The sequence below is a fragment of the Rutidosis leptorrhynchoides genome, chromosome 9 (genome assembly GCF_046630445.1).
Source record: "Rutidosis leptorrhynchoides isolate AG116_Rl617_1_P2 chromosome 9, CSIRO_AGI_Rlap_v1, whole genome shotgun sequence".
NCBI classification, from domain to species: domain Eukaryota; kingdom Viridiplantae; phylum Streptophyta; class Magnoliopsida; order Asterales; family Asteraceae; genus Rutidosis; species Rutidosis leptorrhynchoides.
Window position 1 is genome coordinate 239868758 of NC_092341.1, and position 25683 is coordinate 239894440.

Genomic DNA, 25683 nt, shown 5'->3' on the forward strand with positions numbered 1-25683 from the left:
TCTAAATCCTAAATCTAAACCCTAAATTTCTAAACACTAATATCTAAACCCTATGAACCCTAATATCTAAAACCTCAACATACGCTCGAAAAACACGATAATTGTTATATATTAATTCTTCGAGTGTTTTCGCCAAAATAAAAACATTTATCACAAAGTGTCTTTATTAAATATTCATATTTTCATCCAATCTATAATGTTCGTGAACAAAGTTTTTTCAAAAAACGAAAAAAAAAGTTTTGCTTCCCCCCGCTTGGTTACTTCCCCATTGATCCTACCACTATATATATATATATATATATATATATATATATATATATATATATATATATATATATATATATATATATATAATGATTACTATTAAAATTAGTAAAATTAGTGAACCTTATGGGATTCGGGATCTAAAATATCGTGGGTTAAATGGGATTGTATTTTGTCACCTTATGGGATTGGGGGGTTATATGTGGGTTCTTTAAAAAGTAAAAATCTCTCCCTATTGGGTAAATGGTGGTGGAGGTTCAAAACCGATGCATCATTCGTAGTATTCATGGTGTTAACGGTGGCTTGGAGATGGCGAGTAATTCATGTTGCTCATCATCTTCGGGTACTTGGCATAATATTATTCGTGCAGGTAATTATATAGATGACTTAAACGTGGCGTTCAAGAGTTCCTTTGTAAAGAAGGTTGGTGACGGCTCAATGACTTCCTTTTGGAATGATCATTGGGTGGGAGAAAACAATCTCAGCAGCACATTCCCAAGAATTTACCGATTGGAAGCCAATAAAGACGCACTTATTACCGATCGTGCCGTTCCATCTTCAGATCTCATTTGGGAATGGACCCGTACTCCCTCAGGCCGAACCCGTAGCGAACTAGAGGATCTAATCAATTTGATTTCAGATTTTTATTTCAATCGTGAATGCAAGGATGGTTGGAATTGGTCTCTGTCAGCAAACGGACTATTTTCAGTCAAGAAACTATCAACAATTATCGACGAGCAGCTGCTTCCGTGTCCGACACAATATCTTGAAACCTTGCGTAACAATCTAGTTCCTAGAAAGCTAGAAATCTTCGTGTGGAGGGCATCCAAGAAACGTATTCCGGTTAGGATCGAACTTGATAAACGCGGCGTTGATTTGCATTCCGTTAGATGTCAGGTGTGTGACGACGACGTGGAAAGTGTAGATCATTGTTTGGTTTTTTGTAAATTCTCCTTGGAAATTTGGTCCCGTGTTCATCAATGGTGGAAGCTAGGTCAATTTTCAAACTTTAGTACAAACGAGATCTTGCGTGGTAATGCCAACTCTTCAAATATCATGTCAAAGTTCGGTAAACAAATTTGGCAAGCGGTCGAATGAGTTAGTGCTTATTACATTTGGAAGAACCGAAATAATGTTATCTTTCACAACAAATCGTGGAGCGTTCCGGTGGCAATAAACGAGATCCAAATCAAATCTTTCGAGTGGATATCGCAAAGATCAAAAGGAAGACAATTCAATTGGTTCAATTGGATTAGTGATCCTGGTATTTATCTCACAAGTGTGTAAATTTGTTTTGTTTTCGTGGTTGTTTGTTTTGCTAACTCTGCAAGCAATTTTAGCTAGCTAGTTTTATTTTGTCGTGTTGCGTTTCTTTGTGCTTTGGGAGGTCTATGTCCCACTGCAATATCCTTGTACTTTCGTTGTTTAATATATTCTTCTTGCTTTTCAAAAAAAAAAAAAAAAAAAAAATTAGTGAACCTTCATCAATAGATGAAAAAACCAAAAACTGATACAACCACTCCGAACATAAAATGGCTTGCTAAAAGTAAGCATGCTAGAACGAAAACTCAATCAAGACCTAGCTAACTCTAAACGAGCCACAATGGAAACGAAACCTAACAATGTGCCATACTACAAACGATAGAGAAAATTAAGAGAAAGCCCATAAAACGGAAAAACGTATAGGTTGTGCTACCAAAACTATTACTATGTCACTTTACACAAGTAGAGGAATGACTTACTCCACTTGAAGTAAGAGGAAAAATTAGAGGGAATTTTCAGCTGTTCAAAAAAAAAAAAAAAAAAAAAAGTTACAGGAAAAATGTTTACATCACATATGCATGATTGAATATATGTGTTGTTGTTTAGGTGGTGCAATTGGTTAACGAAGAGACTAGGTATGCTAAAAGAGGAGATAGAAGATTGGTCTTGTGAACTTGGTGGTAAGGTGATGTTTCAATTACTCAAGGGGCTGTAAGATAGTTTTATAAGCAAACCATGTACATGTGTCATTTGCGAAAGAGAATTTAGACAGCTGCAAAAAAGTCCTGGTTAATTTCACCCAAAATCAAAGGGACAATGGTGTAATGCTGTTTGTGGTACATCAATATGAACTACGTCATCAATTTTAAAGACCCAAAAGATAGTCACTACTTTACAACTTACAAGGAGTTTGAAATTTAAACTATCTCCTATCAACTTCCTCTTGAACTTCACCATCTGAACAAATATAGAATAAGTTTAGAAATATAAAATGCATTAAAACAAATTATCATATAAATACAATAATAATAATAATTTTATATATAAAAAATAGTCTCGAGTATATCTCACCCTGAAGACGTACACCTAGGTTGGCTTGAGCATCAGCTTCGGAGTTGTACTCCTTCCCAAATTCATAACAGTAACAAACTTCCAAATGTTAGGAATGGATCATATAAAATGCAAATAAAAAATACCATTAACATCTTTTTTAGTGTTTTCAACCGAAAAAACCGTTATCCATCTGCACGACCTTTCATTTTAGCAGTAATAACTTGCATAAAATGCATCAAGTATCAGTTTTTGTGACTATAAAATATTCGTAGGAAATGAGAGAGAAAGTGAGAGAGAAAGTGAGAGAGAGAGTGTGGAGAGAGAAAGTGAGGAGTGAGAACATTTCCGGGGGTGGCACGGAGGTAAAGCGAGGAAATTACAACGGGAAACTTCAAGATCGGTTAATGGACCTATTCGGAATCCATCTGACTTCCTTCATGTTTTTCAACTTTCCGGAAAGTTGGAATGTACCTGATTTATGGCGTTCGTTCAAGCCTCATGGGGATATTAGAGACATCTACATGGTTGGAAGAAGATTAAGAAACGGACAACGCTTTGCTTTTGCAAGATTTGGCAATGTTAGTGATATTGCTCAAATCATACATATTCTTAGTCGTAATATCGGTCCTAAATGTTATGATTTTATGTGTATTTGAGTAATTTTTGGTTTGTAATTGGTTAAAATGTCCAAAGCGTCGAATGAAATGTTATTATGGATTTTCAATGATATAAAGATCAAAATGAAGATACAATAAAGAATTCTAATGAGCAACAAACGACCACAACATCAAGCTACGCATTTTAGATTCGGCTAAATCGATTATTATCTCAAAGAGGCCAAAAATATTATAGTATCATTTGGCCAGCAATCAAAAGAATATCAATCAATCACTAAATATTATAATATCAAAAGAAGTTCAAGTGTAATATTATAATATCAATCATAATGGAGTTAGAAGTTAATTTTAATATTAGGATTGAAGACTACTCCATATTATTATTCTTGGTGAACCGACAAATGCATATGGAGTTACTTTAGGCAAGATGTAATTTAAATAATTGAAAGTGGCATGCAAGATCATCACATTTGAGCTGCACAATACAATTAAATATTTGTATTCATCCACCTTCTCCTACTTTCGGTTGTTATTGCGAGATCAACTTAAATTATTTAATCAACCTTTTGCTGCTTTTGGGAATAAAAAGAGAAGAGTCAGAGATAGAAGAAGGGAGTAGAGAGGAGTTAGTACACAGTTCAAAACATCCATACAACATACAAACTAAAAGATATCACAACTCATTTTTTAGCTACTATCGTTGTTTACTTCAAGTAATCCGTATAATTTAGTTCCATATTAATTTTCAAAGTTCAAGATTAAGATAGTTTCAAATATTAAGGGTGTATTGTTCGTGATTAAGGGTATTATTGTACGCGTGAAAGGGTGTTGTTATTGTAATTTTTCTACCGTTTGAAGTTAATGAAAGTGAAGAATTTTTAGTAAGTATATTCCGTTAAAATTATCGTTATCAATTTTTATCGTTATTATTATGTTTGTATATTTTTATTTTTATGTTTTCCTTAGTATAATGAGTAGCTAATTTCCCTAGTGTTTGCTTAGATGTAGAGCCCCTAGTGAAATGGATTGTTATCATTTGTAAAATAAAAATGTAACTTAAGTGTTTTTAATATTGAGCCTAATTAAATGAACCATTATTATGTAATTGGATATTTAACCCCTGTCACTTAATTTATGAGATAAAAATAACGAAAGTTATTTTTATTTATATAAATTAAGCTTCAACATTAAAAGTGATTTAGACGAGTTTTATGAATAATTTACTAACACTAAATTAGAAATAAAGTTCGGTGGTTTGGGTAATATCACTAGTCACATAAAAGTGAAATTGTAAAAAGGGAAACCGTTATGATTTGGGTTTTGGCGAAGGTCAAAACTGGGTTGGGTCTCAATTTAAACACTTAGGGACTAGTAACTAACTAAATAAAATCCGGTGAAAATTAGATTTAATTCAGTTAGTCAAAACTTTATATTTTTTCGAAAGGAAAATATAAGTTTATTACTAAACATTTTTATACGAGCTTAAACTTAAAACAATCCATGGATCTAGGGGTGACACATTTAAGTAAACACTCCTATTTTTATATATTGTAAAATCATTATTATCATTATTATTTACGTATTATTATTATTCACTAAAAAAAAATTATCACTCCGTATAATTAAACATATCACTCCGTATCATTAACATATCATGTAAATTAGGGTTTCATATAATTTAAGTTAAAATTTAGGGTTTCATATAATTTAGGTTAAAATTTAGGGTTTCATATATTTTAGGTTAAAAATTAGGGTTTCATATAATTTAGGTCAAAATTAGGGTTTTGAATAGAATATTATTATAATTAGGTTATTAATTTATATTAGGTTATAATTAGGTTATAATTAGGTTAGAATGTTTTAATCTTATAATTAGTATTAATATAATTTAAAATTAGTAATTAGCTAATTATTATAATTCCTATTAGTTTATATTAATTTTAATTAAAACATGTCATTTAGTTAATTTAAATAAATTTATATTATAATTGCTCAAAACAAAATTCTAATCATATAGTTTTATTAAAAGTTATTGTTTTAATTAATTATCATTTAGTAATAAAATTGTTGAATCATAATTAGTATAATTTCATGTAGTTCCTTTTTAAGTTAAATCTTGTAATCTTGTAATTTTATTTATGAAGTAAATTAGTTAAGTTATTTTCCATTATTGTTATATTATAAATTCCTAATCCAAAACCCCCTTTAAATTAGTTTAACATCAAAGACTATTAAAAACCATTAAACACTCCATCTCCCTGTGGAACGAATCGGATTTACCAATAAACTAAACTACACGGATAGGACCAGTTGCCTATATATGTGTGAAATCAACCCGAATTCATTAAAACACCATATATACAAGAAATCAATTCGTGTAACAAAATAACTCAAAACCGTTCAAAATAAAGGTTACGTTTCAACGCATCAACTTTTTGGCGCCGCTGCCGGGGAGTTGGCAGTAAATAAATAGATAATTTTTCTGGTTCGTAGTAATAGTTGGATTTGTACGTGGACCGGGTTGTTGGATCACCAATTTTATTGGTCTTTGAAGGATCCTGCCCCTCTGCTGCATCTTTTGGCTATTCGAAACGTGGGCAAAATCAGAAGGATAATCTGTTTGTTTAAAGGTTTTTATCATTGTTTTTATGTTATTCGATCCTCTCGAGGAAATTCATTTCCAAGAAAGTTCAAAATTTTTTAAATCCTTTAGTTCTTTGTACAATTTCCCAAATTGTATGATCCGTTCAATCCTAAACTCGTTAAACTTAATACGGAACTGCAAAGAATTAATAAAAGACAAAAACAACAAAAAGAAGTACTAGTAATTTTAAAACAGCGAAAAACACTAAAAAATTTAGAAACAAGTAGGTAACCCTAGATAAACCTTTATTATTATAATAGAAATTAATGTATGAACTTACGTTCCTCCAACGCTGAATTAACTCCTTCACATCCTGAACCTGAAAGAAAATTTCACGAACGCTTAAGAGCTCAAGAAGTCGATTCTCTTGCTAAAAATTTAGAATCACTTTCCTTAGAATCCGACTCTGAACCAATAATTCAACCAATCATAGAGCCGATTATTAAAGAAGAAGAAGAAATGGCTGATACAAATCAAACGATGGAAGCATTAATGAAGGCCACAAGAAAAGGTCAAGGCCACGCAATCATCCAACCCACGATGAGTGATGGCTTTGAAATAAAAGGTCAATTTTTACACATGGTAACTAATACATGTCAATTCGGTGGAGCCCCAAATGAGGATGCTAACGAGCATCTTCGTAAGTTTGTAAGCATTTGCAAGCTTTTCAAAATCAAAGATGTAACCGATGAAGTTGCATGTTTAAAAATCTTTCCATGGTCATTAAAAGATGATGCAAGGGATTGGCTAGACTCATTACCAGAAGGATATATTGAAAACTGGAATGATATGATGGATAAATTTTTGTCAGAATTCTTTCCTGCTTCAAAAGCAGCAAAATTACAAAGTGACATAAATCACTTTAAACAAAAGCCTAATGAAACTCTTTATGAAGCTTGGACCCGATTCAATAAAATGCTTCGAATATGTCCTCAACACGGGTTGAATACATTCCAAAAGGTCCAAATATTCTATAAAGGAGTCAATGTGACAACTAGAAAAGATATAGATGTTGCAGCTGGAGGTTCGATCATGAAGAAAACACCTGAAGACGCTCACACAATCATTGCTGATTTAGCCTCCCATTCTCATAATTGGCATCAAGAAATAGAATTTTCTAGATCATCAAATGTTGCTAGTATTGAAAGTAATGATGAAATTGCTTCTTTAAAAGTTCAAATAGCAAATCAAGCAAGGCAAATCGAGAAAGTAACCAAGGAAATGCATGCTATTAGGGTAGGATGTGAACTATGCCAAGGTCCCCATCTTACTAAAGATTGTAATCAAGCAACAATGGAAGAGCAAGCAAATTTCTTAGGTTACTTACGAAAAGGTGAAATGAACTTTAGCGATTTTCCAACTATAGAAGCAAACAACCGAAGATATCCTCCCATCAACAGCTATCAAGTAGGAGGACCTTCAGGATCAAATAATAATAACTATCAAAATAACAATAACTATCAAGGTGGAAATCCAGGTTACCAAAATAACCGAAATTACCCAAATCAAAATCAAAATCAAATTCAAAGAAATCCACCACCAGGTTATAATAACCTAAACAACCGTAATCAACCTCAACGAATTTATCAAAATAATTTCCAACACAATCAACCACAACCACAACAATTAGCACTTACACAACCACAACCCGAGAAGAAATCCGGTTTAGAAGATCTCTTGAGAGATTTTATGGTTAGGAACGAGCAAACCGCGGAACTTCAAAATCAGCAAATTCGAAATCAACAAGCTACGATTCAGAATTTAGAAAGAGATGTTGGAAGGATTTCACAGTTACTAGCAGAGAGACCGCCTGGTACTCTCCCCTCAAATACTCAAGTGAATCCCAACAACAGTCAAACAAGGAATGAGCAAGTAAATTCCATAACTACGAAAAGTGGGTTAACCATTAACCCCGATATTCCAAAACCTCCTGCTCGTGTTTCTATTCCTAACGAAAAAGAGTCTTCCGTGGAAGAGGATAAAGTGCCAACCACAAGTGCACCTAAAACTCAACCGCCATTAAAAGAATACAAACATCCAATTCCATACCCACAACGTTTGAAGAAAGATAAATTACAAGCACAGTACAACAAGTTTTCCGAAATGATTAAGCAAATTTGTATCAATGTACCACTTGTAGATGTTCTTGCGGGTATGCCAAATTATGGAAGGTTTATCAAGGATCTCATAGCCGATAAAGGTAAATATGAAGAAGTTTCAACCACATTCCTCAATGAGGAATGCTCAGCAATTTTGCAAAAGCAAAAGATGCCACCGAAACTTGGAGATCCTGGTAGTTTCATTATTCCGTGTCTGATGGGAGATTCAGTAATGTACGATGCATTAGCTGACTTAGGGGCAAGTATTAATCTTATGCCACACTCCTTGTACTTAAAATTAAACCTAGGTGATCTAAAACCAACTAGGATGTGTATACGCCTAGCCGATAGAACTTTTAACTATCCTATTGGTATTGCCGAAAACCTACCGGTTAAAGTTAATCATTTAATCTTTCCTGCCGATTTCGTTGTCCTTGAAATGGAAGAAGATAGCAAGGTTCCCTTAATTCTAGGGCGACCTTTTCTAAATACCGCCGACGCGATTGTGCGTGTTAAAGATAAGAAACTTAGTCTAGGTATAGGGGAAGATAGAGTTACCTTAAACATTGATAAAGCTATGAAACAACCTATCTCCTCCGATGACGAAGTTTATAAGGTAGACATTGTGGATTGTTGTGTTGAAAAAGAATTGCAAGAATTACTAAATGTAGACACCTCGGATTTAACCTCGACGGGTGAAAGTGAAGAATTTGATGTCGAGGTTGAACTTGAAGAATTGTTGAAGGTAGTCATCGATGAAGATGACATTGAGGAAGAAATTCTCAAGGAAGATGAACCCTTTGAAGAAATTACCGATGGTAATAGGTTCCGAATAAAATCTTCCTTGGAAGAACCACCAACCTTAGAACTTAAAGAATTACCGGAACATTTGGAGTATGCTTATCTCCAAGGTACGTCACAATTACCCGTTATAATTTCATCAAAACTCTCCGATGACGAAAAGGGTAGGTTAATGTCCGTTCTAAAAGCTCACAAAAGGGCAATTGCTTGGAAAACAACCGATATTCCTGGGATTAACCCAGCTTATTGTACTCATAAGATTCTAATGGAAGAAGATTTTAAACCCGTGGTACAAAGGCAACGAAGGTTAAACCCTAACATGAAAGAAGTTGTCAAGAAGGAGGTTATCAAGTTACTTGATGCCGGGTTAATATACCCTATATCCGATAGTCCGTGGGTTAGTCCTGTTCAAGTAGTACCCAAGAAAGGGGGTACAACTGTCGTCCTTAATGATAAAGATGAACTCGTTCCTACGAGGACAGTCACTGGTTGGAGAGTCTGTATAGACTACCGTCGTTTAAATGACGCCACAAGGAAAGATCATTTCCCACTTCCTTATATTGACCAAATGCTAGAACGTTTAGCGGGAAAAGAGTACTATTGTTTCCTTGATGGATTCTCCGGTTATTTTCAAATTCCCATTGATCCAAAAGACCAAGACAAGACAACTTTTACTTGTCCATTTGGTACCTTCGCATACCGACGAATGCCGTTCGGATTATGCAATGCGCCAGGCACCTTCCAAAGGTGTATGATGGCAATATTTCATGACATGATAGAAGGAAGTATGGAAGTCTTCATGGACGATTTCTCTGTTTTTGGAGACTCCTTCGATTCATGCCTTTCAAACCTCGAGCGAATGTTAATTCGTTGCGAGGAATCAAATCTTGTTTTAAATTGGGAAAAATGCCACTTCATGGTGAAGGAAGGCATTGTTTTAGGACACAAGATTTCTCGAGATGGAATGGAAGTAGACAAAGCTAAGATTGATGTAATCTCAAAGCTTCCTCCTCCAACTAACGTTAAAGGAATTCGTAGTTTCTTAGGTCATGCGGGATTCTATCGACGATTCATAAAGGACTTTTCCAAAATCGCTCGACCCATGACTAAACTTCTTGAGAAAGATAGTACATTCGATTTCAATGACGAATGCTTACAAGCTTTCTCCATTCTAAAAGATAAACTTACGAATGCACCTATCATAGTATCTCCCGATTGGTCCAAACCATTCGAACTAATGTGTGATGCTAGTGATTTCGCACTAGGAGCCGTTTTAGGACAACGCCAAGATAAGAAATTTCAACCAATATATTATGCAAGTAAAACACTAACAGGAGCACAAATTAACTATACAACTACCGAAAAAGAACTCCTTGCAATTGTATTTTCTTTCGATAAATTTAGATCGTATCTTGTGTTATCCAAAACGATTGTTTTTACCGATCATTCAGCCCTAAAGTACTTGTTCAAGAAACAAGATGCAAAGCCTAGATTAATACGTTGGATTCTTCTCTTACAAGAATTTGATATAGAAATCAAGGATAAAAAGGGTGCTGAAAATCTCGCTGCTGATCACTTGTCTCGTCTTGAGAATCCCGACCTAGAAAAACTAGACGAGTCAGTTATTCATGACACTTTTCCCGATGAGTTTCTAATGAGAATAGAAACCGAATTTGAAGTTCCATGGTTTGCTGATTTTGCAAACTATCTTGCTGCAGGAGTATTAATTAAAAACCAAACGTACCAGCAAAAGAAGAAATTCTTTGCTGACTTAAAGTTTTACTTCTGGGAAAACCCTAATCTTTTTCGAATAGGAGCGGATCAAGTTATCCGCCGATGCGTATATGGTAAAGAAGCTCAACAAATATTGGAGCACTGTCATCAAGGCCCAGCTGGTGGTCATTTCGGACCTAGCTACACAGCTAAAAAGGTCTTTGACTCAGGCTTTTATTGGCCAACTATTTTCAAAGATGCACACCACATGGTTAAAACATGTGATTCTTGTCAAAGATCTGGAAATATCTCCAAGAGAGACGAAATGCCACAACAAAGCATCCTAGTATGCGAAGTATTTGACATTTGGGGTATTGACTTCATGGGTCCATTCCCCGCTTCAAACAAATGTAAATACATTCTCGTAGCAGTCGATTACGTTTCTAAATGGGCTGAAGCAAAAGCCCTACCCACTAACGATGCTCGAGTTGTTGTCAGCTTTCTTAAAAACCTTTTCTCACGTTTTGGGATTCCAAAGGCATTAATCAGTGATCGTGGAACTCATTTTACAAATCAATTACTCGAGAAAGTGCTTAAAAAGTACGGAGTTAATCATCGTTTCTCAACTTCTTACCACCCTCAAACGAGTGGCCAAGTTGAAAACACGAATCGAGGTCTTAAACGAATTTTAGAAAGAACGGTAAAAAACAATCCAAAAATCTGGCATCGAAAGCTAGATGATGCGCTTTGGGCATTTAGAACCGCATTTAAAACGCCCATTGGTACTACACCTTTCCGATTAGTTTATGGTAAGGCATGTCATCTACCTGTCGAAGTCGAACACAAGGCATATTGGGCTTTAAGAGAATGTAACACCGACCTTGTGCAAGCCGGAGAAAACCGATTCTTACAACTTAATGAATTAGATGAATTAAGACTACAAGCATATGAAAACTCTAAAACATATAAAGAGAAAACTAAAAGATGGCACGATGCACGATTAAAAGAAAAGAAAGAATTTGAACAGGGAGATAAAGTATTAGTCTTCCAATCACGTTTTAAGTTTTCACCTGGGAAACTAAGATCCCGATGGACTGGGCCATATATAATAAAACAAGTTTTTCCATCTGGATATGCAGAATTATACGGTAAAGACGGTGGAACTTTCAAGGTGAACGGTCATCGACTAAAACTATACTTTGAAGGGATCAACACTACGGAAAGAGACGAAGTCACATTCTACCCTAAGGACAAATAAATTCAGGGTAACTCTAAGGTTTTAAACTCCATTCTCGATTTGTATTATTTTTTATCTTTAAGAGTGGGGCTAGATTGGTCTTTCCCTAGCAGACCCTAAAGAACTAGTCTTCTCCCTCCATTCTACCTTTTTAATTTCTTTTGGTTTGTATTTTTTTTTTTTTTTTTATTTTCAAGATGCGGAGTCAATATATCTACAACCATTTCATTTTAATGTGCGATAAGATTTTACCAAGGGATGTGGTGTTAGATATTAAGAAAAGATGCGATGCGACGAGAAAAGAAGAGAGACAAGATTATAATGAGAAAAATTATGGAAAAGGCAAATCAAAATGCGCTAAGAGACGTCGAGCACGTCAATTGGGTAAATGTGAAAAATGTGGAAAACCGGCTCACTCAGGAGATTGCCCAAAGAACCAAACGGACTCTAATTACGAGTACGTAACCTTATGTCGAGAAGGGCCTTTCAAATGCTTAGACGAAAACCTTTTAAACCCACGTGGATACGCCTACGAGGCAATGGGAAGTGAAATTTCGCGACTCGACTACGAAGCGAGTCAACGTGGGTTCACTATCTAATTCTTTTTCTCATCGATTGTATGTATGTGCATATTTTTATTTTATTCTGTGTGTATTTTGGTTTATATTTGTTTGCAGTGAGTTTTATAAAAAGATCTACTATTTAAAATTGATTAAACTTGAATTTAACCTGTTTTCATTGAAAACGATAATGTTAAAGTGTTAAAACTGAATTATTGTTGTTCAAATTGCACGAAATTAATTGTTAAATTTTTAAGATATCATTTAAATAGTAAATCACGAAAACAAAATAAAAATCAGAAAAATTCTTTCTACTAAATTGAGGTGAAACGCCTTGAGTTTAACTTGTTCTTTGAAAATAAAAATGTTAGGTGTCACAACTGAATTTTTATTTTTCAAAAATTGTACAGAATATTTGTTAAATTCTAAAAGTCTATAGTAGATTGCAAAAATATACCTTTTTATCAATAACCGTAAAAATATATAACTTGTAAATCTTTGTCGTGGATAATGATAGGTTTGACAACCGAAATTAATCTCTACCTAGACGATAGGAAACAAAGTTTTAAGTTTGAAAATTAGTTGATTTAAGGGTATATAACAAAAATAGAGTGAATTTTTATTTATTTTAATTTTTATTTTTCATGTACTTGTTTTTATTTTATTTATTTTCGATAAAACTATAAAAACTTTAAACTTTTAATTTATTGAATTTTATAAATTGACTTTAAAAATTTATAAACGGATTAAGATCAGGTGTAAAAACCGAATTTCCGTTACAAATATAAATTTTTAAAAGATATTTTAAGATTCAATTGATTTTAAGTTATAAAAAAAAAAATATAGAGTGTATTTTAATTTGTTTAAACTTTTATTTTTCATGTACTTATTCTAAAATTAAAAATGTTAATATCTTTAACACAAAAATAGAGTGTTTTTATTTTATTTTTGAATTTGTCTTCAGAAAAACATTAAAAACTTTAACTATTAATGAATTGAATTTTATAAATTTATTTTTAAGATTTATAAACGGATAAAGAACAGGTGTAAAAACCGAATTTCCGTTACAAATATAAATCTATAAAAGATATTTTAAATTTAATTGATTATAAGTTACAAAAAATATATATATATATATATAAAAAGAAAAAAAAATTATTTTGTAATAACAGAATTTTTTTGGTGTGTATTGAAAATTATAATGTTTTTATTTTTTTATATATTAGCAAGAAAATATAGTGTGGGGTAAAAAAATGTGTTGTACGATTGAATTAAAACCCCATATTTTGTGTGTTTTTAACATGGTTTTGACAGGTACAGACGAAAATGCAATTAGACGAAACGAAACATCAAATTACATTGTGATACAAACATTGGATATGATCATAGGTAAAACAATTTGAAAATCCAAATCGGTTAACAAAGGAAGTTCCAAATACTCTACACTTTTTGTCTTCTCAAATTTATACATTATTATCTGATTTTATGTAATGAGGGCATTACATAATCTTAAGTGTGGGGTGGGAATATATAAATTCTCGAGAACTAATAAGTTATTGGTTTTTATGAAAATTTGAAAATTTTTAAACAAATGTATCTAATCAATTTTTAAGGTAACTACAAGCAATTAAAGATCAGGTGTAAAAACCGAAATTGTTGTCTCCATACATTAAAAATACATAAGTTTATTTGTTTAAAACTTATAAAAGAAAACCATTTATAACAAGAATTTATAAATCCTTATATTGAGAACCATTTATCACATGTTTCTTTGAAGTTTATTGCAGATATCATTGCTACAGAATGTATAAACCTGAATATTCCATTATCACGAGTAATAGAGGATGAATCAAATCCATCCCGTAAGGAAGTAAAGTCTTCCGAATTGACACACTTGCTAACTTATGTTAGAAGATGTAGTCCAGAACAGCTGTAGGTTGACGAAAAATCTTGAAAAGTCATCCCTAAAATCGGCTGGAAATCCACCTAACCTCAGCATCAAACAGGGTTTTTGGTGGTCAGACTTATCCTAACCATGAGATGGATCTGTCTCGTACAATGGGGGGGCACATTGCAAATTAGCTTTTAAGACTAATGAATCTAATCCCCAGATGGATGATCTCCGTAAAGATTAACTGCATCTATGTTTGACCGCGGTCAACATACATATGCCATAACAAATTGAGGTGTGCAAACTCATGGTTCACCGATGATATTTGGACACGATATAATTTTGTTCTAAAACTTATGCTATTTTATGAATTATATTTGTGTAAAACTATTTTTGGACATTTGGCTTCAAGTTCCATGATACTACAATCATGGGGGCGAATAGCTTGCTAATCGCCGACTGAGACTTCGGTTTTCAGTTACCCTCAACCGGAATTTGAGGTTAAAACCGGAAAACGTGTCTAGTGTAAAAACTAGCATGACATTTTATATAAATCATAAAACGTTTTCACAAAGGTCCAATTTCCCTAAGGATCCAAATTTTTAAACCCTAATCACGAGTTTCAACTTTGTTTCTGTTGTCAGAATTTCATTTCGTGTAGTGTGCGTGTCATCCAATAAATATTGTGTAGTGTTTCCAATGTGTTTCATAAAGCGTGTGTTTTCAATTCGTGTGGTGTGTGTGTGAAAAAAAAAAAAAAAAAAAAAAAAAAAAAAAAAAAAGAGAAAAAAAAAAAAAGAAAAAAAAAAAAAAAAAAAAAAAAAAAAAAAAAGAGAAAAGAAAAAAAAAGAATAGTGTGTGGATTGATTTGATATGTTTGATTCTTGTAAGTTTAGTATTGCTTGAGGACAAGCAAGGTTTAAGTGTGGGGATTTGATATTGCTCAAATCATACATATTCTTAGTCGTAATATCGGTCCTAAATGTTATGATTTTATGTGTATTTGAGTAATTTTTGGTTTGTAATTGGTTAAAATGTCCAAAGCGTCGAATGAAATGTTATTATGGATTTTCAATGATATAAAGATCAAAATGAAGATACAATAAAGAATTCTAATGAGCAACAAACGACCACAACATCAAGCTACGCATTTTAGATTCGGCTAAATCGATTATTATCTCAAAGAGGCCAAAAATATTATAGTATCATTTGGCCAGCAATCAAAAGAATATCAATCAATCACTAAATATTATAATATCAAAAGAAGTTCAAGTGTAATATTATAATATCAATCATAATGGAGTTAGAAGTTAATTTTAATATTAGGATTGAAGACTACTCCATATTATTATTCTTGGTGAACCGACAAATGCATATGGAGTTACTTTAGGCAAGATGTAATTTAAATAATTGAAAGTGGCATGCAAGATCATCACATTTGAGCTGCACAATACAATTAAATATTTGTATTCATCCACCTTCTCCTACTTTCGGTTGTTATTGCGAGATCAACTTAAATTATTTAATCAACCTTTTGCTGCTTTTGGGAATAAAAAGAGAAGAGTCAGAGATAGAAGAAGGGAGTAGAGAGGAGTTAGTACACAGTTCAAAACATCCATACAACATACAAACTAAAAGATATCACAACTCATTTTTTAGCTACTATCGTTGTTTACTTCAAGTAATCCGTATAATTTAGTTCCATATTAATTTTCAAAGTTCAAGATTAAGATAGTTTCAAATATTAAGGGTGTATTGTTCGTGATTAAGGGTATTATTGTACGCGTGAAAGGGTGTTGTTATTGTAATTTTTCTACCGTTTGAAGTTAATGAAAGTGAAGAATTTTTAGTAAGTATATTCCGTTAAAATTATCGTTATCAATTTTTATCGTTATTATTATGTTTGTATATTTTTATTTTTATGTTTTCCTTAGTATAATGAGTAGCTAATTTCCCTAGTGTTTGCTTAGATGTAGAGCCCCTAGTGAAATGGATTGTTATCATTTGTAAAATAAAAATGTAACTTAAGTGTTTTTAATATTGAGCCTAATTAAATGAACCATTATTATGTAATTGGATATTTAACCCCTGTCACTTAATTTATGAGATAAAAATAACGAAAGTTATTTTTATTTATATAAATTAAGCTTCAACATTAAAAGTGATTTAGACGAGTTTTATGAATAATTTACTAACACTAAATTAGAAATAAAGTTCGGTGGTTTGGGTAATATCACTAGTCACATAAAAGTGAAATTGTAAAAAGGGAAACCGTTATGATTTGGGTTTTGGCGAAGGTCAAAACTGGGTTGGGTCTCAATTTAAACACTTAGGGACTAGTAACTAACTAAATAAAATCCGGTGAAAATTAGATTTAATTCAGTTAGTCAAAACTTTATATTTTTTCGAAAGGAAAATATAAGTTTATTACTAAACATTTTTATACGAGCTTAAACTTAAAACAATCCATGGATCTAGGGGTGACACATTTAAGTAAACACTCCTATTTTTATATATTGTAAAATCATTATTATCATTATTATTTACGTATTATTATTATTCACTAAAAAAAAATTATCACTCCGTATAATTAAACATATCACTCCGTATCATTAACATATCATGTAAATTAGGGTTTCATATAATTTAAGTTAAAATTTAGGGTTTCATATAATTTAGGTTAAAATTTAGGGTTTCATATATTTTAGGTTAAAAATTAGGGTTTCATATAATTTAGGTCAAAATTAGGGTTTTGAATAGAATATTATTATAATTAGGTTATTAATTTATATTAGGTTATAATTAGGTTATAATTAGGTTAGAATGTTTTAATCTTATAATTAGTATTAATATAATTTAAAATTAGTAATTAGCTAATTATTATAATTCCTATTAGTTTATATTAATTTTAATTAAAACATGTCATTTAGTTAATTTAAATAAATTTATATTATAATTGCTCAAAACAAAATTCTAATCATATAGTTTTATTAAAAGTTATTGTTTTAATTAATTATCATTTAGTAATAAAATTGTTGAATCATAATTAGTATAATTTCATGTAGTTCCTTTTTAAGTTAAATCTTGTAATCTTGTAATTTTATTTATGAAGTAAATTAGTTAAGTTATTTTCCATTATTGTTATATTATAAATTCCTAATCCAAAACCCCCTTTAAATTAGTTTAACATCAAAGACTATTAAAAACCATTAAACACTCCATCTCCCTGTGGAACGAATCGGATTTACCAATAAACTAAACTACACGGATAGGACCAGTTGCCTATATATGTGTGAAATCAACCCGAATTCATTAAAACACCATATATACAAGAAATCAATTCGTGTAACAAAATAACTCAAAACCGTTCAAAATAAAGGTTACGTTTCAACGCATCAGTTAGCAATGTCGATATGTTGCTTAAGTCGTTGGAAAAAATCAAATTCGACAACAATCAAATTAGGGTCTTCATAGCTACTGATCGGGACCAACAGAAAGATAATCATCATGTTCCCAAGACTAAATGGTCAGACAACAATGGTCATAATGGTGTCAACAATGCTTACCGGGATGAGAGAAAATACAATGAAGTAACACGAAAGTTCAATGGAGATTTGAGGGAGAAGTTGAAGAACAGATTTAATGAAGATTTGAGGGAAAAGTTGAAGAAAAGAGACCTTAGACACAATCATACAAAGAATAAGGATTTCAGGGATGAGAATGTCACGTTGGATAGGAAATTTAGATGGACGGTAAATGAGGCTGATCGGTCCACTCATCTATTCAAAAGAGCCATCATCGGTTCAGTAAAAGATTGGAAACTAATTCATCAAATCGTGTATCTTGGTAAAGCTGAAGGGCTAAATAATTGTATCATCAAATATGTGGGTGGTCTCGAATTACTATTCGTGTATTTGTCTACAGTCGAAGCTGAAAGGGATCTACATAACAAGAACCATATTATTCATAAATGGTGTCACAACGTTCGTCCGTTAGACAAGACATACAAACTGGAAGCTAGACTGGTGTGGATCGATATATTTGGGGTTCCAGTATTGGGGTGGAATGAAGGTGTATTCAAAAAGTGTGCATCCTTCTGGGGCGATGTTATTGACACTGACAATTGTGTTATTGATCACGACAACCAAAACCTTATATGTGGTAGTGTGCTAGTTCTTACGAAGGCTATGACTAACATTGATGATCAGGTGGATATCGATATTGGTTACGGTTTTATTCGTGCCCATGTTAAAGAGAACGCAAGCAAAGTCAGCGAGATGAAGATACTTTGGCAACTCGTTGAGGATAATTATGGCGAAAAGGAGGTCGGTTATGATAACCCTACAAACTCGGACAAAGAAGATCTTGAAGATGATGAGTTTATAGACGACACGTACGACAACTCCGATGATGACGTTCAAAATTTCATTTATGATTCCGATGAGGATGATGATTTACCTCCGAAGAGTAACGAAAAAGGTGTTCCCAACCAACACACCGGAGATCTCAAATCCGGCGATTTCTCAGGTAACAATCAGCATAGTGGAATACCGTTAGTGGAAGACCAAGGATCCGAGATTTACGGGACAGACATTCTTTTTGAAAACTTTAATGATGTTGAGTGCATTGGGCAGTCAAATGAGTCTTTCAAGGATACAACGGGTGAAAGCAACCCTAACCCCATTCAAAAAAAGTATGCCACGGTGGATTCCACAATACCAATTAATGATGAATCCTTGGTTAATTCTCCCCAGCAAAGGGCCCAAAATGGTAATAATCTTGATGGGCCATCAAAAGAAGAATTGGGCCTCAAAACAAATTTCGGTGTTGCAATGCATGGTGGGCCAGAAAAATTTAAAGATAATATCTTGCCTAAAAGTGCAAGCCCATCCAAATTAAACTCAACTACTTCTACAGATAAAGTCGATTGTTCTGTGAGACACAGAAAGACTTCAAGGATACCTAATCGCAAGAAACATGGCGATAAGAAGAATGTTAATTGCTGTTGGACAAACATAAGAAGGTGGAAAACATCCTCACGCATGATGAAATTAAAGAGCTCGGCTAGGAAGTTGGACCCTGATCACCCAATCCGATCCAATTGCTCTTCTTGTGCAGCTAAATCTTCTTCTTCCAATGCCTGCTCAACTGAAAAAAAAGGTATCCCTTCAAACAGTCCATCTTTCGATTCTCTCAATTCTGTTGAGGTGCGTAATTACGGGCATAAACTAGGCCTTAAATGGAAGGAGAGAACTAAATCTCTCTGACTTCTCTCCCTTCCTATCTCGAATTTTCTGTCTTTAATGAAGATAATCTCTTACAACATCAGGAGTTTTAAAATTGGTAGTCGGGACAGTCGTTTCGGGTGGTGTAAAAATTTGATTCGTAAAGAAAAGCCTGATTTCTTTGCCTTACAAGAAACAAAATTACACCTTGTTGAGAAAAATTGGATCAATTCACTTTGGGGTTCATGTGATTGTGAGTTTATTCAGAGGGAGAGGATAGAAAAGTCAGGGGGTCAATTAATTATCTGGGATTCGAAAATTTTCGAGGCTATTAGTGTAATTAGTCTAGATTTTGCAATTGGCATTCGTGGCTTGTGGAAACCCTCTGGTACCAAACTAAATATTATCAACATCTACGGGCCACACAATGATCTTAACAAAAAGAAACTATGGGAAGATATCTCTGTTCTAATCGACGGCGGTATTGACGAAACGTGGCTACTATGTGGTGACTTCAACGAGGTAAGAGACAAAAGTGAACGAATTAACTGCGAGTTTGTTGATTATCGGGCACAGTGGTTCAATAATTTCATATCGAGCAACAGGTTACTAGAGATACCATTGGGCGGGAGAAACTACACTAGAGTTAGCGATGACGGGCTAAAGTTTAGTAAGCTAGATCGCTTCCTTGTTTCGGAAAATTTCTTCTCTTCTTGGCCAAATCAGTTGGCTATTGCTCTAGACAGAAATCTTTCCGATCATTGTCCAATTGTATTGAAAGATGGAGAGAAAAACTACGGGCCGAAACCATTTAAGATGTTCGACGCGTGGCTTGAAGAAGAGGATATTGATCAGGTCATCAAAGACGCATGGGCTATTCCGGTTGACAACATTAATCGAAAAGACTGCGTTTTTAGGAATAAACTCAAGAAAGTCAAGGAGGCCTTAAGAGTTTGGAGTAACAACAAGTATAAGCAGATTGAAGGGGAAATCGAACTATTGAAAACTACGGCTACTGAACTTGAATTGCAAGCAGAGACGGGTCCTTTGAATGAATCAGACTTTAATTTATGGAGGGAGTCACGAAAGCAGTGGCTTGACAAAGAGAGGATTAAAACGAACATGCTCAAACAAAAGGCGAGAATCAAGTGGGTACTCGAGGGCGACGAAAATTCAAAGTATTTCCACTCGGTCATCCGGATGAAAAATAATAGAAGCAACATCAGAGGACTGAAAATAAATGGGGTATGGAACGAGATTCCATTGGACATCAAATCCGCTGCTTTCAACCATTTCAAAACAATCTTCGAGGAACCAAGAATAGACAGACCATGTATTGAAGATCTTGTTTACCCTACTATTACCACCGAGGTCGCCGAGGCACTTGAATCAGTGTTTAGTGAAAAGGAGATACATGAAGCAGCCCTTGATTGTGGTAGCACGAAAGCTCCTGGCCCGGACGGTTTCAACCTACGTTTCTACAAAAAATATTGGGAGCTCATCAAAGGCGAGCTCATTGAAGCCATTGAATGGTTTTGGGCAAATGCTGAATTCTCAAGAGGATGCAACGCATCGTTCGTGACACTTATTCCAAAAAAAGCCGATTCTCTAACTCTCGGTGACTATCGACCTATTAGCTTGATTTGTAGTTATTACAAGATCATTGCTAAGATACTGTCGAACCGTCTACGAAAGGTAATCCCTTCTCTTGTGGGCTTTGAGCAAAGTGCTTTTTTGAGAGGTAGATTCATCTTAGATGGAGCTCTTATTGTGAACGAGACTATCGACTTCTTAAAGGCTACCAAGCAAAAGGGTATACTTTTCAAAGTTGACTTCGAAAAGGCGTTTGATTGCTTAAATTGGAACTTCCTCATGGATGTGATGAAATGTATGGGATTCGGTGTTAGATGGAGAAAATGGATCTTTTCATGCCTTAGCTCATCCTCCATTTCGGTTCTTGTGAACGGGTCCCCCACACATGAATTCTACACTAGTAGAGGGGTTAGGCAAGGCGATCCATTGTCCCCCTTCCTTTTTATTCTTGCGGCGGAAGGTTTAAATATCTTAGCAAAAGCGGCCACGGATAAAGGACTTTTCAAAGGGGTGGAGATTGGAAATGACAAAGTCCTAGTCTCGCATCTCCAATATGCGGACGACACCATTTTTATTGGCGAATGGAGTAGGGCCAATGCTTCTAGTCTTCGAAATTTGCTACAATGTTTTGAGCTCGCATCGGGTTTAAAGGTCAATTTTCATAAGAGTTGTTTGTATGGTATTGGGGTGCGTTTCGAAGAAGTCAACTTTGTAGCTAACCGCATTGGATGTCAAGTAGGGAATTTGCCTTTCATGTACCTCGGATTGCCAATAGGTACTAAAATGACGAAGCTCAAGGATTGGAACCCTATTGTTGATAAAATCAAAAGTCGACTTTCGGATTGGAAAATGCGTTCGATGTCTTTTGGAGGAAGATTAGTGCTCATCAAATCGGTTCTTAATAGTCTCCCGTTGTACTACTTCTCGCTTTTTCGTGCCCCTCCTTGTGTGTTGAAATTACTTGAGAGTGTGAGGCGCAAATTCTTTTGGGGCGGGTCGTTTTCGGGGTCAAATATTCATTGGGTTAAATGGGATAACATTATTACATCTTATGGGAATGGGGGGTTAAATATTGGTTCGTTAAAAAGTAAAAACTTATCTCTTCTGGGAAAATGGTGGTGGAGGTTTAAAACCGAAACCGATGCTTTTTGGGTCAAAATTGTTCGTAGCATTTATGGTTCGAGTGGAGGCTTGGAGTTAGGGAGTGACAATAGTCATTCCATAGCTCCGGGGCTCTCGGGTTTGTGGCGTAATATTATCAATGCAGGTGCTGAGATCGATAGTTTAAATGTTCCCTTCCGGGCATCCTTCATCAAACACATAGGCAACGGGTCTTCCACCTCTTTTTGGGGCGATCGGTGGCTTGGCGACTTCAAACTCAGGGACAAGTTTCATAGGCTGTTCAGATTGGATCGAGACAAAGAGGTTGCGGTCAGTGACAGGCTAATTATGCAGGATGATGGGCTGTCTACAACTTGGGATTGGTTACGTTCTCCATCGGGTCGAACTAACAGCGAATTACTTGAACTAATGGAACTTCTTGCAGGGTTCAGACTTAAAATCGATGAAGCAGACGGGTGGCGTTGGGCGCTTAGCTCTAACGGCAGGTTCAATGTAAAAGACCTCACGAAAGTAATTGATGAACAGGTAATCTCGGTCAGTGGTACACCTCAAGAAACGATGCGAAACAACTTCGTGCCAAAGAAAGTCGAAATTTTTGTGTGGCGTGCATCGAAGAAGCGTCTTCCGGTGAAAACTGAACTCGACAAAAGAGGTATCGATTTGCACTCTGTTAGATGCCCTCTTTGTGACGATGATCTAGAGTCGGTAGACCATTCTTTAATTTTTTGCAAACACTCCTTGGAACTATGGAATCGGGTATTTGGTTGGTGGAAATTGGGAAGCTTCTCAAATTATAGTGTTGGTGAATTACTTCGAGGTAATGCTCCGGTCTCAATGTCGGAAGTTGGGAAAAAGATTTGGCAAGGGATCGAGTGGATTTGTGCGTATTATATATGAAAAAACCGAAACAACAAAGTATTTCGTGACAAATCTTGGACATCTCCAATCGCGTTGAACGAAATTCAAGTAAAATCTTTCGAGTGGATTTCTCAAAGATCAAAAGGAAGGAAATTTGATTGGCTAACGTGGTTGAGCGACCCCAGTGTTTACCTTCATTCCTTGTAATTCGTTTGCTTGTAAATCGTTCTTATAGTTCGGTTTGCATACTCGCGAACCTCTGTGTGGTTGTGCTTTCTTTCTGTTTGTAATTCTGGGGGATTGACAAACCATCCCCAAACTGTGTAACTCTTTTGTTGAGTAATATATAGCCTTGCATTTCAAAAAAAAATAAAATATTCGTAGGACTAATAAACTATCAGCAAATAGATTTTGTACATTATTTAACTACTGAATGACATACAAACATACCCTTTCAACGTGACAAATCCCAAAAGACAGAAATTGCTCCTTAAGTTCCTTTGCAACTTTGCACAAATCAGTCATGTTCTGATTTTTGGTTTTCCACAAACCGTTAACCTAATATGTCATAATTATGTCTGACACGTCAATATAATCAAAACACATGTATATATGTAACAACTAAGAGCATAAGTAGATAGATGGATACCTGCATACAAACAAGTTTGGAGTCCCCTTGCACGCGAACATACGTAAAACCTAATTTAAGAGCATAACGCAATCCTAATATCACAGCTCGATACTCGGCATCATTGTTGGTTGCAATTCCCAGACCTTCACGCACACGATAAACCTAACAAATTTCATAATTATAAAAAAAAAAAAAAAAAAATCTAAATTTCATAATATACACAACGATGAGTTAATGAGTTTTGAGTTGAGTAATTCATACCAGACTTCCATCCACTGCACGTAGCACAACACCAGCACCTGCAGGCCCAGGGTTTCCTTTTGCAGCACCATCAAACTCGATAATACACGAGCACTGATAATAATAAAGTAAGAGTCGGTTACTTTTTAATGAATGAATGAAAGAAATAGAGACTCGATGGACTGAAAACTTACACAAGGGGCAGAAACGGGCAGTGCGTCAATAAAGCTTTCAGTCTCAGGCAAATTTCTTTGAGACGATTCGGATAAAGAAGACGATCCAATATCTTTCTGTAGATAAAACAGAATACATAAACAATAAATTATACTCAGTAACTTCAGTATGCCATGTTGTAGCTCCCTTTGGGTTTTCTTATAAAAAATTGATAAATAAATGAGTGCTAGAGGTGAAAACAGATCAAAACAAGCGATGATTTATTTTCATCTTCCTTAATTTGACCCAAAATGAACACAAGCAATAAGAATGTTTAAAGTTCAAATAATATAGGCTAGGGGTGTGTTTGGACGAAAGTAGCTGGAGCTGGAGCTTATAGCTGGAGCTTATGAGCAGGAGCTGGAGCTTATTTTTGAAGCTGGTAGCTGGAGCTTATTATTTTTTATAAATGTTTGGTAAACTAGCTGGAGCTTATTTTTGAGTTCATAAGCTCTACTTTTTTTCATAAGCTACTACAAGTAGCTTATTTTTTCAGAGCTTATGATTTTCATAAGCTCTACTTTTTTTGTCTACCAAACGAAGCTTATGACTTGGAGCTTATTAAAATCATAAGCTCAAGCTCTCATAAGCTTCCATAAGCTCCAATAAGCTACGCGTCAAACACACTCTAGAAAGACATTGTAACACAGTACAACCTGTTCGAGAACATTACCTTTTCCTTCTCATTTTACCTTTTCCTTCTCATTACTGAAACTGGGTTGCTGAAAAATGATGAAATGAAGAGTTTGGTAAACATCCAGTATAAGTCATAGAAGAGTTGAGAAACAAACGACATAAAATAAAAGACCAAAAGGACAGATATGAATAAAGTAATCTAACCTGAAAAGGACAGGGAATAAGTTGGCCAAAAATATCAGCTTGCACGTTTGAAACACCAACAGAATAAATTGCATTACTAAGCCCACGTGTTGCCAGGTACTTCTCAGTAACCTTTGACAGCCCATAGCCTTTAAACACACCAACATCTGGACCAGGTGTTAGACTGCAGCAATAAAAGAAGTCAACATAAGTCAAATAACCAAAAATGGTTATTTGACTTATTGGGATCAGATTGTATTCTCATCATTTCCCTTTTTAGAAAAGTCACAAGGGCACCTTAGCAACAACAGACATAGCAACGGATATATCAGCAGACAAAGCAACCTTTCCAATTTAGTAAAGGGGTTCCAAAAGTTATTATGGAGCCATCCTTGTTCTAGAAATAGCTGTTTACTTTTTAGAGTATAAATACACTACTCTTGTGTAATTGTAAAAAATACAATTGAAAAATCAGATTACAACAATACAAGTTTATTTACATAAACCGATCATCATAATCTCTTAATTCTTGCAATTTATCAATTGTTAACATGGTATCAGAGCTAACGGTATCGATCGTTCGATCAAGATAATCGTTTTATGGCTCAATCATCTACCACGAGTATAGCTACCATGTCTAAGATTGACGGTAGCCCAGAATTAATCCAAGCTGCCATGTCAATCTTAGACGGCAGCTCAGCTCATAATGAAAGGAGTTACCTTGAAGTTCTCTGCAAGCCTTTAATCATTGCCGAAACAGAAACAATCAAAATTAACCACCGGAAACCACCACAGCCGTTAAACTGCTTGTACTGTGGTATGTTGCATCATACAGTGATA

General features: G+C 34.5%; 1 protein-coding gene across 1 annotated transcript; it reads right to left on the reverse strand.

The window, feature by feature from the left end:
- Nucleotides 1–2308: 2308 nt before the first annotated feature.
- LOC139868622 (uncharacterized) lies at nucleotides 2309–25396 on the reverse strand. The gene is made up of 9 exons (XM_071856955.1): nucleotides 25350–25396; nucleotides 24865–25027; nucleotides 24717–24746; nucleotides 24006–24101; nucleotides 23833–23925; nucleotides 23590–23733; nucleotides 23391–23498; nucleotides 2599–2650; nucleotides 2309–2484 (listed from the first exon to the last, which is right to left on the reverse strand). Exons 1-9 carry the CDS (start codon nucleotides 25394–25396, stop codon nucleotides 2450–2452), a joined length of 768 nt encoding a protein of 255 aa, XP_071713056.1. The 3' UTR covers nucleotides 2309–2449.
- Nucleotides 25397–25683: the final 287 nt, after the last annotated feature.